This window comes from Schistocerca americana, chromosome 3 (genome assembly GCF_021461395.2).
Source record: "Schistocerca americana isolate TAMUIC-IGC-003095 chromosome 3, iqSchAmer2.1, whole genome shotgun sequence".
NCBI classification, from domain to species: Eukaryota; Metazoa; Arthropoda; class Insecta; order Orthoptera; family Acrididae; genus Schistocerca; species Schistocerca americana.
Window position 1 is genome coordinate 771676992 of NC_060121.1, and position 19549 is coordinate 771696540.

At 38.7% G+C, this 19549-nt stretch overlaps 1 protein-coding gene across 1 annotated transcript in view; it reads right to left on the reverse strand.

Annotated features, from left to right (window-relative positions):
- Positions 1-19549, reverse strand: part of LOC124607191 (lipid droplet-regulating VLDL assembly factor AUP1-like) — a 93806-nt gene that overhangs the window by 18803 nt on the left and 55454 nt on the right. Inside the window, exon 7 of the mRNA XM_047139412.1 lies at positions 12698-12857. Coding sequence (XP_046995368.1) covers positions 12698-12857 — 160 coding nt within the window. The remainder of the gene's footprint in view (positions 1-12697; positions 12858-19549) is intronic.

Sequence of the window (19549 nt, forward strand, 5' to 3'; positions counted from 1 at the left end):
CCACAATACGGTGCACGGTGCAGAGTACATTGTACCACTGCTAGTGCTGTTCGACAAGCTAATACAGCTAGGGGAAACGGCTGTCTATATACCTCTGTACAAGCTCTAATTGCTCTTGCCTCCTCTTCGTGGACCCTACATGAGGCTTACATTGGGGACAGTAGAATCATTTTGCAATTAGTCGCAAATACCAGTTCTCTGAACTGTTAAAATATAAATGTCATGTGACTAGGACCTCCTGTCAGATAGACCGATCGCCAGGTGATAGTCTTCCGATTTGACGCGCGTTGATGGGGATGTGTGTGTAGCACATCCACAATAACTTATGTATTTATCAAATGTATTATTAACAAATCTAGCACCATACCTTGGAATTGCTCTGCTGTCTTATTTTAACAAAACCTGCTGGGGACACTACAAATCCTTTATTAGTATTCAAGACCCACACTTCTCTAAAATTCTCCCAATGAAGTCTACCTTTCATCTTCCCTTCTGACGACTTTATATGCTCATTCCTTTTACAACATTATGCCCTGATATGTAATCATTGTGTGTCAAGCACTATGCCACTAATAATGTATTCGAACTTCCAGAATTGTTTTTCCTACTCATCTGTATTATCTAACATTTTTGTACATATAGAATAAGCTCCCATTCATCACACCAAATGGAAATTCTGTTTAAGTCTTCCGGTATCCTTCTAAAGTAACTTGATGATGACATTTTCCTGTAGTCTACAGCATCAGCAGCAGTCACCTTATCTGTCAGACTGTTTATGTGTATAGAGAACAAGGGCGGTAGAAGACCATAGAATAGAACCGATTCAATGTACTTTTTGCTCCATAGATCTGTAGTGAGGAGATCCTCAATCATAAAGGATATAGAACACACAACACATTTTTAAAAAAAGAAAAAAGAAAAAAAAAGATTTATTGTAACGTACCTTCCAAAGAGTGCATTTGAAAGATTCCTCATGGATGTGGAAAAAAATTTAAAAAAATAATAAACATTTTTCCTTTAAAGGGTAATAAACTTTTCACAAAACATGTTGATGTAATATACTGAGGTGCATCTGATAATTCTTAGAGAATCTTAGCCCTGCATCATTAATGAGAAAACATAGTTTGAAACACTTACTTACAGTGATAACAATACTGCACTGAAGAAGGATGGAAGTCAGATTTTACACAATACTCACATTATTTGATATTAATAATTATAAATGTATATACACATGAACTGGTTCTACTACGGAATTCTTCAATGGAGTAGAAGGAGTTTTCTTATGACTGCTGGCAGCTTACTGAAAATGCATATTCCTGAATAATGGACACCTTTATGGACCAGATAAAAGCATTAAGCAAGGAAGAAACCATCAAAGAACAATTTTGATCAAGAGACGCAGAATTTTGTGACAGGACGGACAATGCAAAAGGACTGAAATATTGTCATACCAACTAATTTATGGACAGTCATTCTGAGTTACTTCCAGAAAGCCGTAATCACATGTGATTCATGAATATTATTCACAAAATCAGCAACAAGTGCATTGAGCCAATCTCTACCAATGACTGACACATCTAGCAAGTAATATTCAAGAATTCCAAGCACAGAAACATCTGCCTCAAATTACCCCCTCCCCCTCAAATTACTTCCACTGACTATACCTGCAGTTGCTTTATTCCACAAGATCAGCATTTAACTATTGGAGGTTACAACGTTAACAAATGGGATCTCATGGATAATAGTATGCACAGCCCACACCACCACTGGCTACATTGTCATCAAAACTGTGCTGGCAGCCAAAGCTCTTTAAATTGTCAGTTTGCCTGTGGGGATAAAATATCACATATAATCAACTTAAGTCAGGTTTTTCCATCAAATTGAGTATTTTAGGTAATTTACCACTGTAGTATTACACATGGTAAGGAAAGTGCTTAGCATCCACAGATATATAGCTTATCTCCAGTTAGCTTATACAAAGAATCTAAAACATTTCCAGTGTCAAACATTCCTTTTGCCATCTACATATATCTACATTTAACTTTCCGTATAATTAGTACTCCATCAATGTTTCAGAGTTTTCTAGAACATCAACCAACAGCATTACATGATGCTGTAATCATCTAGACAGTATCTCTGTCGTGAATAAAAATGTGCAACAGCTAACTGAGAATCCAAAAAGTTTCTTCCAAGCTCAACAGACAATCAAGTTGAAGTGTAGCCTAGTGCCAGTATTTAGGGTTCATTGTAAACAAAAATGGAACACATCCCATATTTTAGTATCTGAAAGAACTCAGAATGATAAATAACTACAAGCATTCTTGGAAAAGATTAATCACTAAAACCGAAATTTCCTGCAAATTAAAACTGTGCACCGGACCGGGATTTGAACTTGGGACCTTCTGCCTTTCATAGACAAGAGCTTTACTGACTTAGCTATCCAAGCACAACCCACCATCACAGCTTTACTTCCACCCATACTTCAGAAAGTTGCAGGGTCGAGTCCCAGTTTGGCAAGCAGTTTTAATCAGCCAGGAAGTTTGAAATCAGTGCGCACTCCACTGCAGGGAGAAAATTCGTTCTGGAATTACTCTAGTTGTCTTATCCCAAATGTGGTCCAGATATCAAAACTATCAAATACAATGTGAAGAACAGTGAGGCATGCATAAGGTCCACAATAAGTTTCAAAGCTTTCAGAAGCTTAGAACAGGAACCTTATAAATATCTGGCCCTCACAACAAATTTCTAGTTATGACATTGGTGTGGTTTCTGTCACACAGAAACAAAAATGGAATAGAGCACTGTAGTGTGTGTATTTCAAAGACATTAAGTTCGGTCCAAGTGAACTGCTCAATTCCAGAAAAAGGGATTAGTGATTATATAACCAATACATTAGTTCTGTATATAACTGTACAGGTGAAAATTTTTCTGGTAACAAATCACCAATCCACAATCCCCAAGGTTGTCTTTACCAGGTAGAATGGCTCACGACTACAGAGACAGGCATTGTTTCTCAGCTGTTACATGTACAGAATCCTGCTTACGCCAACAAGCCATCATCTCTCTGTCTCCATGAGGCCTAGATCATGAGTCTGACAAGCAGGAGATTGTGTGTTTCCAACTGAATGAAACAACACAAGCACTTCAAGAATTGCCAATAACTGAACAGTTAGTAGCTTCATGGAGCACAAGAGATCTGACATTACAAAACATTCTTCAACAGCTGGTCATGACACTTGTGTTATTGTACAAATTCAGTGTGCAAAGCTTATTTTTCAGCAGTTCAGTCACACACGAGTTGTTCTCCTAATAATGAATGACACAAACATGTGGTGATTCATTCTGTCATCTTTAAGAAAGTACTTGCGCTACTGCATAGTGGACATTGGGGAATCTCCATAACTAAAGTAGTGGCATGACACCATCTTGGTTGGCCTGTAATAGACTGAGACACAGAATGCCTTGTGAACTTGTGCCAGCAGTGTTCAGCTCAGCATGCAGCTCTGCATAAGTATTCTCCCCCTGGCTGCATATGACTGAACCTTGGGGCCCTTAGCATATACACTGTAGCCCCACCAAAAAAAAAAAAGGATGGATTCCTTTTCAAAATTTCCCTACACAAGCAAATTACACTCAACTGCACAGTTGACAATGATTTTTTGTACCATAAGGCCTCCCCAAAGCAATAGTTACAGACGAAAGCTCACAATTTTCCTTAACCATGTTGGCAGATTTTTCTCTTTGCAAGGTAGTCAACACCACCTATGAGCTCCTTTCTAGCCACAAGCAAATGGAGAAGCATAGGATCTGTAAGGGTTTTCAAACCTCAGATGAAGCAAACCTTGCAGTTCACTCTTTCTCATGAAGCACTGACTTCAGTTTTGAACCATTACTTTTCTATTCTCACGAATAGAAAAAGTCTGGCAGAAATTTTACATGGACATCAATTAAAGAATCTCCTCAATCTTTGGAAACACCCCAGGGCATCACATGTTGCAACAGCTATTTAATATAAATCACTGGCACTGTAGAGATTCAATGAACACCTATATTTGCTGGTATGTGTTTCTCAGCTATATTAACTAGCAGGTCTCTGACTGCTACAATTGCTAAGGCTTGGACTTTATTTCATGTGACGACCTGACTGGCGCAATAACCTGTGCTTTTCTGTGTTCTTCACAGACTAAGAAAGTCTGTTCTATGTGAACTACTTGTACTGGGAACAGCACCACTTAACTGAAGAAATATCTCTATTAAAAGTAACTGGTTGCCATTTACTTCTCTACAAGAATGAACCTGTATTCTGTAAACAGTCTCAATCTCAAAATGGTAGTTTTCAACAAAACAGTGCTACTACTTATGCCTGTCACTGTCATAACTGTCATACTTTAATTGTCACTTACAACCTTTTCTTCTGACAAAAAGCAGTTAATATCACATTATATGAAGCCCCACAAATATCCTAAAGTGGAGATCAATGGTAGGGATTTTCCAAGTAAAGAAGTTGAAGACAGACAGACAGACTGACAGACAGACAGACTGACTGACAGACAGACAAACCACAATGGGAAGTGACTACCTCTCAGCATCACGGTTGTGATGAGTGTATGACAATATGATTATGGTGTGAGCACACTCTAGTGCAAGCACACCAGGGGTCTTTGACAAGATCCAGATGCAGGTGGATCTCTCTCTCTCTCTCTCTCTCTCTCTCTCACCACACACACACACACACACACACACACACACACACACAGGGTGGTTTTTTCCACCATTTACAAGCTCTAGGGATTGATGGAGGAGACGATACAGAACAAAAAAGTCTAATGAACTTAAGTCCGAAAATACATGGTTTCCATGCTAGAGACCATTTATTCAACCATACTTTGTTACAGAGACTGCAATTTAAAACACACTGTACCATGCAGCCACAGTTACAGTATGCTTGGTTTCCTCCTAGAGAGTGGTACTGTTCCTTATATATCATGCCCCAGCACCCTCTCCTGCCACAGTAATTGGTAATGTTGTGTCCAATTCACTTTTCACTCTGACTCAACTTGTAGTGGACATGATACAGTGTTGTACACAATGGTTCCATATTCGAATCTTGAGGTTGCCAATGTGGTGTTTACTTATGAAAAGGCAAATGGCAATGGGTGGTGGGCAGCAAGGTTTTATCAGGAGACCTATCCCTGACAACAACAATAACAGCATTCAATGTTTGCAACAGTGTTTTGCCATTTGTACAAGACAGGGTCGTTTCAGGAAACAAGAAATCATGAAGGACGTACCCGAAATGTTTGGACACCAGACTTGGAGGAAAATGTGATAAACACTGTGGAAGGTGACCACCGTGTCAGTACCAGGCAGTTGGCCCGCCAGTATAGGGTAAGCCAGATGACCATGTGGAACATTCTCCGTGACAGCTGTTACTACGCTTATCACTTAAAGCAGGTGCAGGGTTTCCTAGTGACAGACTTTCTATATTGAGAGCAGTTTTGTCATTGGGTTCTTCATCGGGCAACCACGATTCCGGAATTTGTGACATCCATCCTATTCACAGACAAGGCCACCTTTAGACGGAGTGGTATCTTCAACTTTCCTAACAGTCATCTGTGAGATAGTATGCAGAACAACCATGGTATGGTGACTGCGAATCATCAGCATTGGTGCAGCCAGAATGTGTGGGCCAGGATAACTGGCAAACGTATTTCCACGTTGCCTAACAGGCCGGAACTATTGGTTTTTCTTGCAGGTGACTTTGCCTCCCCTACGGGAAGAAGTGCCCTTGATGATTCAAAGAGCTATGTGGCTGCTATGTGATCGCACTCTGGCCCACTTTGCCATTTACATCCGGACGCATCTCAATCGTGTCTTCCCTGGTCAATGGATCGGACGAGGGGGTCTAGTCGCACAGCCTGCTTGTTCACTGGATCTCAAACAATGAAATTTCTAGTTATGGCCTGCTTTTTCACCGGATCTCAACCTATGAAATTTCTAGTTATGGGGTTAAAAGTATCATGCATGCAGAGCCCATTCTAGATGTGGAGACACTGGAGCAGCGTATTCATGCTGCCTTTAACACTGTTTGAATGCAACCTGGCCAATGTGAACATGTGAGACAGAACATGCTGTGGCATGTACACGCTTGTGTGGAGGCACATGGAAACCATTTTCAACACATACAGTAACTGTGGCTGCATCGTACAGTGTGTATTAGACCACAGTTTCATTAACAATATATGAGTGAATAAATGGTCTCTAGCATGGAAACCATGCATTTCCAGACATAAGTTCGTATATGGTTTTACTTATGCAAGCTTTCAACAGAAGGGCTGAAGGGGAAGGAGGGTTGAAAGGAAAGGAACTAGAGAGGGTCACCCAGAACCCCTGGTCAGGGGAGACTTACTGGACGGCATGCAGAGAAAAGAATGATTGCACTAGACGAGATTTGAAAACCTGAGAGCTTAAAGGTGGAATAGAAGTAACATGTAAGCCAGAGATTACTGCTAAAACATTGTGATTGAGTCAAAACAAGTGAAAAGCTAAGTGAATTGTATGTAACAGAGGTGGGATGGGGGTGGCAAAAAACAGACAGGCCAGAAAATGAAAGATAGAGAAAAATAGAGTGAAGAAAGTAGTAGTTACCATGAAGAAATGCTAAAACAGAAGAAATTAATGTAAATTATGGCCATGTGGTTGGTGAGAACCAAGGACATATTGCAGTGCTAGTTTCCACCTGTGGACTTCTGAGGAACTGGTGTCCGTGCTAAGAGTCCAGATGGCACATGTGAAATAGGCAATGAGGTCGCGACTGTCATATTGCAGAGCATCCTCTGGAACAGGGTACTGTATTGTGTGTTGCTGGTATACACCCTTTGCCTATGCCCTTTCATCCTTACTGACAAATTGGTGGTAGTCATGTTGATGTAAAAGGCTGAACAGTGTTTACATAACAGCTTGTATATGACATGTTTGCTTTCAGAGGTGGCCCTGCCTTTGATACATGTTTTGCCAGTCACAGGGCTGGTATAGTTAGCTGGTGGTAGGAGGGTGCAAAGGGCAAGTCTTGCAGCAGGGATAGTTGCAGGGAAAGGGGCCATTGGGTAGGGAGATGGGTGCAGAAGGAACATAGCATCTGACAAGGATGTAACGGAGATTGGCAGGGTTACAAAAAGCTATTCTAGGTGTGGCAAGCAAAATCTCGAATTGAATGAATCTTATTCTAGGGCATGATTTTAGAAAGTTGTGGCCTTGTCGAAGTAGTTGATTAATGTTTTAGCAGTAATCTCTGTCTTGTTTTTGTATGTCCATCCATTTGGCAGGAGTTCTTTGGAACGACAACTGTTTACTATTGTGACAGAATAAAACACTTACAGCCATCCTTATGATTGTATTTTATTTTGTTGCAACCAGTTTCAACACTCCAATGCACCATCTTCAGGCTGTTGTTCATGCGGTATGTGTTGATACGGTCCCTATATCACATCAGTTGCCAGCATAAATGGATTCGCAGATAATGTGTCAGCACTCCAGCCATCAACTGCCACACAACAAGCCTGATTTCAGTATTAAATGCTGCTTTTCAGTCTGCTCTCATATACAGCACACAGTTCCACTGGCAATATAACTGCATCCATGCCAGCTTGAATATCCCTGCATTCCTGAATTTAAAAGTGATGTAAGGGTTTTTCAAATAACTTACGGGAATGGAGATAGTTGATGGCATTTGAACAGTAAGTGATTTATTCTAAAGTGTTCAAGGCACTTGAAATAACCAAAATAGCAGCTGCTAGTTATTTTGTTTTATATATGTTGTAAGTGAACACATTACTCACTATTACCCATTTGTCTCAAAACAGTGTTGATTATTGATTGGAACAGTACAATTTTTAAATTTAACACACATTGCAAATATTTACATCACCTTCCTCTTTCAATCTGAACCTTTAAATATATTTTCAGGAGGTTGTTCTCCACGTCTCTAACATATCTGAAAAATGTAATTACTGGTTTGAGCTGCTGATAAAATCATTATTTAAATAACCAGGTTTGGTCGACTGAGCATCATCACATTCTTAACAGCATTATATTTAGGTGAATTTGAATCAATGGCATCATACAATAAAATTACGAATTGGTCACTACTGTCACATCATAATATAAATTACACTGTCAATATATAAAGAGTGGTCAAAAAGTTTGTTTCAAGGCACTGCTGCAGTGTATATGCAATATAATGTGACTCCAATACCGGTATACAACACCAATATGTAGGCATGGGATTAGTGTGGCATTTGTGTCCTTCTGAGGTGCCTGCAGTAGGTGATGTGGAAACACGAATTGTGGTGACATCATTACAAAATGCATCCAAACAGTACCACATACTGTTATTCTTTTCTTGGCTGCCAAAGGACAAACACTGGTAGACATCCATCGGAGACTGAAAATTGTGTATGCGGCAGCATTTCTGTCAGAAATCAACACTGCGGAATGGTGTGCCAAGTTCTGGGCTGGACGTAGTTTGACACAAGATGCCAGTTGATCCAGGAATTCAACCCTATCCATTACAGATAACTGGGAGATAAAAAACTTCCAGGCAGATTAAAACTGTGTGCCCGACCGAGACTCGAACTCGGGACCTTTGCCTTTCGCGGGCAAGTGCTCTACCACTTGCCCGCGAAAGGCAAAGGTCCCGAGTTCGAGTCTCGGTCGGGCACTCAGTTTTAATCTGCCAGGAAGTTTCATATCAGCGCACACTCCACTGCAGAGTGAAAATCTCATTCTGGAAACATCCCGCAGGCTGTGGCTAAGCCATGTCTCCGCAATATCCTTTCTTTCAGGAGTGCTAGTTCTGCAAGGTTCGCAGGAGAGCTTCTGTAAAGTTTGGAAGGTAGGAGACGAGGTACTGGCAGAAGTAAAGCTGTGAGTACCGGGCGTGAGTCGTGCTTCGGTAGCTCAGATGGTAGAGCACTTGCCCGCGAAAGGCAAAGGTCCCGAGTTCGAGTCTCGGTCGGGCACACAGTTTTAATCTGCCAGGAAGTTTCATATCAGCGCACACTCCGCTGCAGAGTGAAAATCTCATTCTGGAACTGGGAGATACTCTAGCACCCATCCTACAGTCTTGACCTCTCCCCACGCAACAGTCATGGCCCCAGTTTGTATATACATGACATAATTTATATTACAATGTGACAACAGTGACAAAGTCATTGTTTTATTTATCTGGCATCAATGATTTTATATATGCCTAATGTGATGCTGTAAATGCTTTTAAGAATGTGATGATGGTCAGTCAACCAAAACTTGTTTAAATAAATATTTTATCAGCATCTCAAGGCAGTAATCATGATTTTTTCAACCAAACCCTTTCACATTCAACGTATGAAAAATATCACGTTAGTAATTTAACTAGCTGTCTCATAACCACCAAAGGAAAAACCTAACATGTCATTTGTTTACACAGTTTATAACAATATTTGTTTATGGTTCATTTAAAGTTTTATAATTTTTTTTGCTTTAAAATTTTCGCAGCTTGGTACTATATTTTCTGTATATGTAAAGTAAAGTGTACTATACTGGAGGTTGAAGTTCTTTGTATTGTATGTGAATAATATAAGTAAAATACTATGTAAACTGTTTATTATGTTAAATCAATTTATGCTAAACCAATGTATTTTAAATCAAATTAAATTTAAAAATATTTGTGTGTATTAATTGTCCATGTTCATGTAAAGTTGACAATTTAAGAAATGGTCATACTTTGCAACAATATAAGAAATAGGTGTTAAGTAAAAGCCATTGTGCTTTTGTCTAAAACAAATGTGGTTCTGGGGAGATGGCAAGGGTGAACTGACGCGCTACCTAGAGCAAGCACGGGAAGTATCACAAACAGTCTGTAGGCAGCAGTGATTGAGGCAGCACCTTTATGGAGCAGAAGCAGCTTTGCCTGCAAATTCGCACAAAATGTCTTGGATGGAGACTGCAAATGGCTTAAGGCATAGCTGCGAGTTGATGGGCTACTGTAACTAGAATTGAATGACGCCAAGAAGAGAAATTTAGCCCACACAGCAAGATTCTTGAAGGCTGTAGTGTGGGTAGTGTAAGCTGCCATAATTGTTCACCACATCCGAGCCTACAGCCACCAGATACAATTTTTTTACAGTAAATTTAATTTTGTACCGTGTGAACCATTAAATTTGAACTGTGTTTTAGTAACCATTCCTGAACTTTAAAGAATGTGGGTCACCCTTTTATTTCATCCTAACCATACACCTATATAGGGTTCCCTCCCAGTGTTTGATGAATCCGAGGATCCTATTTTACAGACTTATGAAGTGCCAAGTTAATATAAAGAGGCACCATTTAAATTGTTTTCTTAACAATTGCAAAGTGTTATAGCAAAAGTTAGCTTACGTAAAATTCAATCAGAGTGTAGCCAAGTCACTAGAATCTGGTAAATGACTATACAGAGTTAGTTCAAAGAATAATAGCTTTTGAAAGTAAATTCCAGTAAGAAAGAGGTTTTCTTGAAGTGAAATGGTCAATATAAAGAGTGTGTGTATCTAAGTATTTAAGTTTTTGTACTATAGAAAATTTATTCTTTTTTCTATTTTTTCTCCATTTTGTCTACTGCTGAACTGGATAAGTCATTAGCCACTGCAATTTGCTTAATGATGTATAATTCTTTCTCCCTATCCTCTTTGTTCCATGAAATTTTGTTTACTCTGTATACCATTGTTTTGTATTCACCTTTCTTGTGTGCTTTTGGGTGACATGTTGTGGCAAGAATTGTGCTGTTGGAAGCTGTCTTTTTACTGTGTATCTTGAAGCTGTGATTTTCTACACACAAAACTAGAAATTAGTGCTATTAAGTTTTAGGCATTCAGCTGTGACATTTATGACAGTGTCTAATGACTTCCCAGTTCAATGACAGACATAAAAAAAATTCCTGGCTCTTTACATGGAACCAATAATACAATCAAATTTACGATAAAATGAAAGTAGTTTCCTCCACAAACAACACACTACAACAGAAAATAGTGCACACCCTAAACAATAAAAAAGATAAATTCTCAGCAGCCTAAGGCATTTTCAAAATGACACACAAAACTTGCACCTCGGCTATTACATACGACAAACTAGCAGGAACTTTCAAATTAGATGCACAGAACACATCAACTGCTACACACACAACCAGAAAATTCAGCAATAGCTACACACGCACACAACCTGGCCACCCATTCGAAAACGTACAAGATGATGTTGAGAAACTCCACCACTTCTAAAAATCACATACAATGGGTTTAATGGAGGAGCTGGAAATCCTTGTACACCACAAAAAGTAAGGTGGAAAAGTTCACAATGAAAAACTATATAGCAACACAGTTTTTTTTTTTTCCCTTCATAAGTTTCTACTTTACACAATAACTGTAGTAATTTCCATAAACATGTTGATTTCCTCATACACTACTCAACATCTACAACAAAACTGAATATATTTATAATCAGTACTTTCACAATGAATAATGGTAAAATAAATTTTGTAACTGAAAACTTCATGTAAATAATGCAGTCCAGAAAAAATTAACAGCTCTGGCTGTATACAAACTCTCTGTGGAATCATACTGTCATAATCTCTCTGTAACATGTTTTGATCACACACACACACACACACACACACACACACACACACACACAAACAAACAAACAAAAGCCAGTGTAAGTGATGATTTGCATGTTTGTGGTGATTTGTGTAATGGAGGAGGAACAATACATGTAAGAAGACAGACAAAAATAATGTTTCTAACATTAGCATATAAAAACATCCCAAGATTTATTTTATCCAATTTTGCAGTTGCTGAGTAACTTCAAAGAGAGAACTACAGTGTAACAAATGTGTTTCAAAATAAGAATAAATTCTCAAAATGTTTTGTGCTACACATGAAACGATAAGTAACTGACAGACTTTCATTATCTAAATCATAAATGACACAGTTGCAGGCTTTCCAAAAACATCAATTATGTTGAACGAAATTAAGTTAAAACAAACAGTATGAAATGAAGATGCCAGACAGATTTAAAGGAAGAATTTTAAAGAAGTCTAACTCATCCATGAAAGAAGTGGCTTGCACACTTGTCTGACCAATTCTTGAGTACTGCTCATCATTCTGGGAGACTTACCAGGTAACCCGGTAGGATAGGATTGGTCCATCATTGAGAGGTTTACTGTTGAAATGCCAAGACAGTATGTTCTGGGTAGAGCTGGACAACATGTTACTTCATCCCACATACATCTCACCAAACAACAACTGTGTCATTTATGATTTAGATAATGAAAATCTGTCATTTACTTATTTTTTATGTGTAGCACAAAACATTTTGAGAATTTATTCTTATTTTGAAACATATTTGTGTACATAAATATTTTTTGTGATGTTTGCATGTGTAATTTTCAGGTCCACTGGGTCTGACCACGTCGTAGTAGTAGTAGTAGTAGTAGTAGAGAGGTTAACCGACAATGATTCTTCCTAAGTGTCATTCACAAATGAAACTGGGAAGAGGGAAGCAGCTAGTGGTACCAGAAGTACCCTCCACCACACACCATTAGGTGGCTTGCAGCATATTATTACATGTAGATGTGCAATGAAGGATAGGTTTCAGTACTGGACAAAGATGTGAAACTTTTACTCACTGAGATCTCGCAGGATGGCCTCATGTGGCACACGGGGCAGAACCTCCGCAACCTGCCTTACCATCCTTTGAAGATCACTGCTTGTTCCCTGAGCCAAAGCTCTTCTGGCCGCAGCCGCCTGTCGACGCAGTTCTGCAGCACGTCTCTTCGCCCACTCTGCCTGAAAGACACACGAAAATGTTTATATGAATATTTACTTTACATATCCGGGTCAGCAACTATACTGCATATTTCCAATAATCAGCCACATGGATAGCTTTGCCATTTGCTATAACGTTTACTATAACACAAATTTTTACCTATTTTTGGGCATATCACTAGATGTTGATGACCTTGTATTTCAACACACTGACTGGAGTCATTCTCTTTATATTCACATTTTCTCAGGTTGGTATTGCACTGGGTGACACCAGTTCTTACTAGCAGTTAAGCGCCCTCCATCTCGGAAACAGTTGAGGATTCCAGCAGTCAGTTGTTCTTTAGGCTTTATTAGTGTCTCATTAAAAAAGTTTTGCCATTAATTTTCTTGCCATAATTCCAGTGGCTCATCTTCAAGGGTTGGTCATTTGCAATGGACTTCATCGAGACTTCAGTCAGCTGTGCTGTATTTGGTAGTCATAAAATGGGTGCCTGTGATCATCAGACAGTTTCCTCCTTTCAACTGTGACTTGCCTTCTGATTGTGGGTGGAGCTATGCCGACAATGAGGTAAATTTGTTGAATTGGCATTGGTTTTAGGCAGCCAAACACCATTGATTCAGTCTCATTAATTGCTATGTCGACATATTTGGCATGTGCTGAGTTGTCCAGACAGGTATTGCATAATCTGCTGCAGAGAAACATTCTGAGAGAGCCAATGTTCTCAGAATTTTTGAATCTGTGGTCCCCTTTTCCTGCTGCTGAGTCTGGATGATGATCCCTTGCACATACATCTCCTTTAATGTTCTGACAGTGCTTCTCAAATGTCAGTCCTGTCAACTCGGATACTCAGACATTTCAGCTAATCATTATGGTTCAACTCCAGACCCTGCCACAGCACTTTCAATTGCCTAAGTGCATGTTTGTTTCTAAGAAGGAAGGCACACATTGAGTTTTACACAGACTTCTCTCCATAGAAGTCAGGTATATCTTCAAGTGTCTGCATCAGTTTCCCTTGCACTTCTGCAATAAATTTTCCTTGTGCAGCCACAATAGTATCAACTGTGTATACAAAATGTCTTGTCTCACTGTTTATAGGCTGATCAACTGTATTGAAATCACATAAAATTGGTGACAGGGCACTGCCTTTGGGCAGGCCATTCTTTTGCCTTCTCCATTCGCTATATCTCCCTGGTAGCATCACACAAAAACATCTATTCTTAATGAGACATTCCACTAATTTCATCAATAGGAAATACTCAGTCTTGTAATAAAACTTGAACAGCTGTTGGTTGACAGTATCACAGGCAGCCCAGAGGCCTTAGAAAGTGACTTTAGTTATCTGCTTCTGTATGAAGTCATCCTCTACATTTGGGTGAGATTGAATATTTGGCCACAACACAATTTATCAGGCATAAATCCTACTTGTTCTGGTATGATTTTGGTACCTACTGTGCCACAAATTCTGTCAAGAACCATTCTTTCAAATGCCTTGTAGACATGACACGGAAGTGACACAATCCTGAAGTTTTGTGGATCTATAGGTTCTTTCCTCAGTTTTAGCAGGGTTACTAATTTGGCTTTCCCCCAGAGTTTTGGAATGTGCATGACAGTGACAAAACTATTGATGAAATGTGCAATCCATTTTAGGGCTGCAGGTCCAAAATGCTTTATTTTTTCAGTGCAGGTATCATCCAAGGAAGCAGCCTAAATGACGAAAATATTTACAGCAAAGGAAGCAACTGCAAATTTTGAACTTGTTACTGACAAGAACATTTGACACACTTGTTGTTGTTGTCGTCGTCGTCGTCCTTAGTCCCAAGGCTGGTCTAATGTGGCTCTTGATGACTGTCCATCCTGTGCAAGACTCTTCATCCCTGTATAATCACCGTAAGCTATGCTTGTTTGAAACTGTTTATAAGATTAATGGCAACTCTGCATACATTCCAGTAACACAAAAGCTACAATTTTTACTAGTCTTTTATGTGATATTCTAAGCTTGCTAGCATAAACTTTACTGGAACTAAGGAGACATTTAATATTTATACTTTTATAACATTGCATCATTACAGTTCCAACTATAAATGAAATTTTATATGTTATATAAATGCTTTATGACCAGCCTATAATTGCCAATTCACATTTCAATAAATATATATATATATATGTCAAATTTGATCCTCCCTCTTATCATGTAAGTGATAGCTTTCAATATCATTGTACAAAAAATGAAGGAGAAACAATTTCATTGGCGCTCTAACGACTGCATGTGCTCCTATTATACTGATAAATTCTTATTACTTTCTTATATTTTGTTTTTATTTTTTTGTGTAGTGGGAAAAATAATACATAACATTTGTTATAACAATTTAGAGACCTGAAGCTTGTGCATCAGATGTACGAAGTCAGAATGCAGCTAACATCAATGCACAGTATCTGCAAACTTTGTCAAATCTTTTAAAGATGCAGCTTTGCATTTCAGTCTCAACAAGCTGTTAATGTTTATAATGAAATAACGACTGCCTCAAGAAAAAAAACATTTAGAGACACTAAGATGGATCAAAATGACTAAATTAATGGAATACGCTAAAACATTGGTAACAAATACTTCAATATAGGGTTCAGAAGCTATCAATTTCTTCAAGCTATCAAGCTTCTTCTTTGATACAAAGGTTGTCTTTCATTAAACAGAAGAAAAAGAAAGTAACTCAGCAAACAGGCCCTGAAGATCAAGTAACACAAACCAGGCACCATGCCATCCTCTGTCATATGGCTGCAGTATGGTTGGGAATGGGATCAGCAAATCACTCTCTTGGCCACTGTCAGCTTTCAGGCCGTAGAGTCGCAATTTATCATTCAAGGAGGTGGTCCTCAACAGGCCTAGCAAGGGTGAGTACATCCCAATGCAAGCCAACCACCAAGGAAAAGTCTCTCACATTACCAGGAATTTAACCTGCTTCCACCTCATGACAGGCAGACACACTGACCATTTAGCTAATCAGTAAGGGTAACGAGAGGGGTTACCAACATGGAATTAGATTCCTTATTGATAACCCCTTTCATTAGCCTTACTGATGGATTCCTGAAGTCACAACATTAAACATCAACATTCAGAATTGATATTAGGACAGTTCTGAAAGCTGGCATTTGAAACAGAACTGGGTTTGTTTATAATTAACTTTTTTGCTGGGAGTCAAGATACATATTTTACACAACACATTTTGGGAAACGACTCCCATTTTCAATCTGCTTTGTTTTGTTGACTTTACTGCAATAAATAAAAAATGTGCAATTTTTAGTTACTCACAGGCTTTCACAAAAACATTTATAATGGACCAGATCAAATGAAACATAAATAAAAACAATGTATCAACAACAACATACAAAAATACAAAATAGCACCAATTTTGTCATGCAGCTGGAGGGATAAATGACAAAATTTAGTGTTGAGAGCAGTTTCAGCCTTGGCACCACCAATGATGATTCTTACATGTAGCATCAACCAGAAGCATACTAAACAACATTCAGAATAATCTCTTGGCCCATGATGTGTAGCCTGAAATTACTACCACCTACAATGAGAGAACAATGAAGAGTGCCCGATACGACTCAACTGACATCTGTCCCCAAAGAGTTACCTTTTCTACAATGTTAGAATAACATGTTCTCCAACCGGTAAAATGCTTACAGACAAACTTTTGTGTGTGTGCTACATAAAATCATAATCACCAGACATGTCCCCCACTGAATTAGTCTGCACTAGAGGTAACTGCCCTTAAGAGTTGTGACAACATGTAGGCCACCTCAGAAGATGACATAACACATGCATACGCTTGATTGCAGGAGTGTATTGTAGATTCAGGAGAGTATAGACAGATCTAAAATTCTTTCCACAAGATTCAGGAAAGTATAGACAGATCTAAAATTCTTTCCACAGACAAACTTGTTCACTGATGAATGACACTGCAATTACGAATGTACTACCATTTTAACATACACCTAAAACTACATGTTTGTGGAATCATTCCATCTATATCCACACAATTACTCTGCAATTCACAATTAAGTGCCTGGTAGTGTGTTCATAAAACCACCTTCAAGCTCTTTCTCTAACGTTCCACTCTCCAATGGCAGGCAGGAAAATCGAGCTCTTCTATCTCTTATTTTATCATGAAATCAAACCATGGAAAATCCAGGATGGAATGTAACAATTTTATGAGAAGGAAAGTTGCTACTCACCATATAGCGGAGATGCTGAGTCACATATAGTCTTTTTGTTGTGCCTATCTGCGACTCAGCATCTCTGCTATATGGTGAGTAGCAACATTCCTTCTCATAATATTGTTATTTTATCTTGATAACTTCTCCCTTGGTAGGTGAGCACCAAAAGAATATTTTTGCAATTTGTGGAGAAAATTAGTAATTAAAATTTCATGAGAGGATCCTGCCGCAATGAAAAACCACTTTGTTTTAATGTTTGCCACCCCAGCCACAGATCGTGTCTGTGGCACACTCTCCCATTTTCTCGAAAATACAAAACGAGCTGCCTTTCCTTGAATTTTTCCAAAGTGCTCCACCAGTCCCACCTGATGTAGATCCTACACCTCACAGCAATACTACAGAAGAGGCCTGACAAGTGTGATGTAAGCAGTCTCTCTAGTAGACCTGTTGCACTTTCTAAGTGTTCTGGCAATACATCACAGTCTTTGGTTTGCTTTATCCATGATGATATCTATATGGTCTTTCCAATTTATGTTATTTTTAATTGTATTCAATAAGTATTTAGTTGAATTTACAGCCTTTAGGTTTGTGTGATTTATTGCATAACTGAAATTTCAACAGATTTGTTTTAATATTCATGTGGATGACTTCACACTTTTAGTTATTTGGAGTCAATTGCCACTTTTTGCACCATACAGATATCTTCTGTAAATCATTTTGCAATTGGTTTTGATCATCTGTTGACTTTACAAGATGGTAAATGACAGAATCATCTGCAAACACTCTGAGGGGGCTGCTCAGATTGTCTCCTATGCTGTTTATGTAGATTAGGAACAGCAGTGGGCCTATAACACTTCCTTGGGGAACATCAGATATTACTCCTGTTTTACTCAATGACTTTCCATCAATTACTACAACTGTGAAGTTTTTGACAGGAACTTATGAATCCAGTCGCACAACTGTGGCAATACTCCATAAGCACACAATTTGACTGGAAGACACTTGTGAGGGACGGTGTCGAAAGCCTTCTGGAAATGGAACCGATTTGACAACCCCCATAAATACTCATTACTTCATAAGAGCAGCTAGCTTGCTGCGCCTCACAATAATGATATTTTCTAAATCCATTCTGATTACTTGTCACTAAATTGTTTTCTTCACAATAATTCATGATGCTTGAGTACAACATATGTTTCAAAACTGTACGGCGAATCACCATTAGTGATAAGGATCTATAATTCAGTGGATTACTCCTATTTCTTTTCTTGGGTATTGGTGTGACCTGTGTAACTTTCCACTCTTTAGGTATGGAACTTTCGATAAGCTAGTGCCTGTATATGATTGTTAAGTATGGAACTATTACATCAGCATACTCTGAAAGGAACCTAACAAGTATACAATCTGGTCCAAGTTACTCATGTTGGTAGCTGTTCTTAACTCAGATTCTGGAATATTTGCTTCTTCTTCTTCTTTTTCTTCTTTGGTGAAGGAGATTTGTAAAACTGTGTTTATTAATCTGCTTTAGTAGTGCTGTCAGTGGTGACATCAGTATTTTTATCACACAGTGAAGGTATTGATTGCGTCTTGCTGCTGGTGTAGTTTCATGTAACCAGAATCTCTCTGGGTTTTCTGCCAGATTTCAAGACAAAGTTCTGATGTGGAAACTATTCAAAGCATCTTGCACTGATATTCACACTAAATTTCAAGCTTCCGTAAAACATTGCCAATCTTGGTGATTTTGCATTGTTCTAAAGCTGGTATGCTTTCTTTGCTGCTTCTGCAGCAGTGTGCTGATCCATTTCATGCACCATGGGGTTTCAGTACCATGGCTTACTAATTTACGTGGTATGTACCTCTCAATTGCTGTTGACACTATTTCTTTGAATCCAAACCACATCTGGTCTATGCTTACACAGATGGGAAGAAGTGAAAACTGTCTCTTAGAATGGTGTTAAGTGAATTTTTATCTGCTTTTTTAAATAGATGTACTTTGTGTTTACTTTTGATGGGTTTGGATGTTATGGTATTCAGTCTTGCTGCAACAGCCTGGTGGCCACTAATCCCTGTATCCATCACCGTGCACACTATTTGCTCTTATTCGTCGCTGAGAGGTCAAGTATGTTTTCACAACCATTTACACTTAAAGTGGGCTTTTGAACTAACTGTTCAAAATAATTTTCTGAGAAAGCTTTCGGTACAATTTCGGATGACATTTTATGCCTAGTCCAGCTTTAAACATGTATTTTTCCCGACATATCAAGGGTAGATTAATGTGGCCACCAACTATAATTGTGTGAGTGGGTACCCATTCGAAAAAAGACAAGTTTTCTTTGAACTGTTCAGCAAGTTCACCTGGGTGAGGGGGGTCAGTGAAATAAACCAACTACTAATTTATTCTGGTTGTCATGTATAACCTCAACCCTTTCAAATTCACAGGGTGTAAGTACTTCAATTTCACCACAAGGTTAACTACTTCTGATGACAATAAATGCTT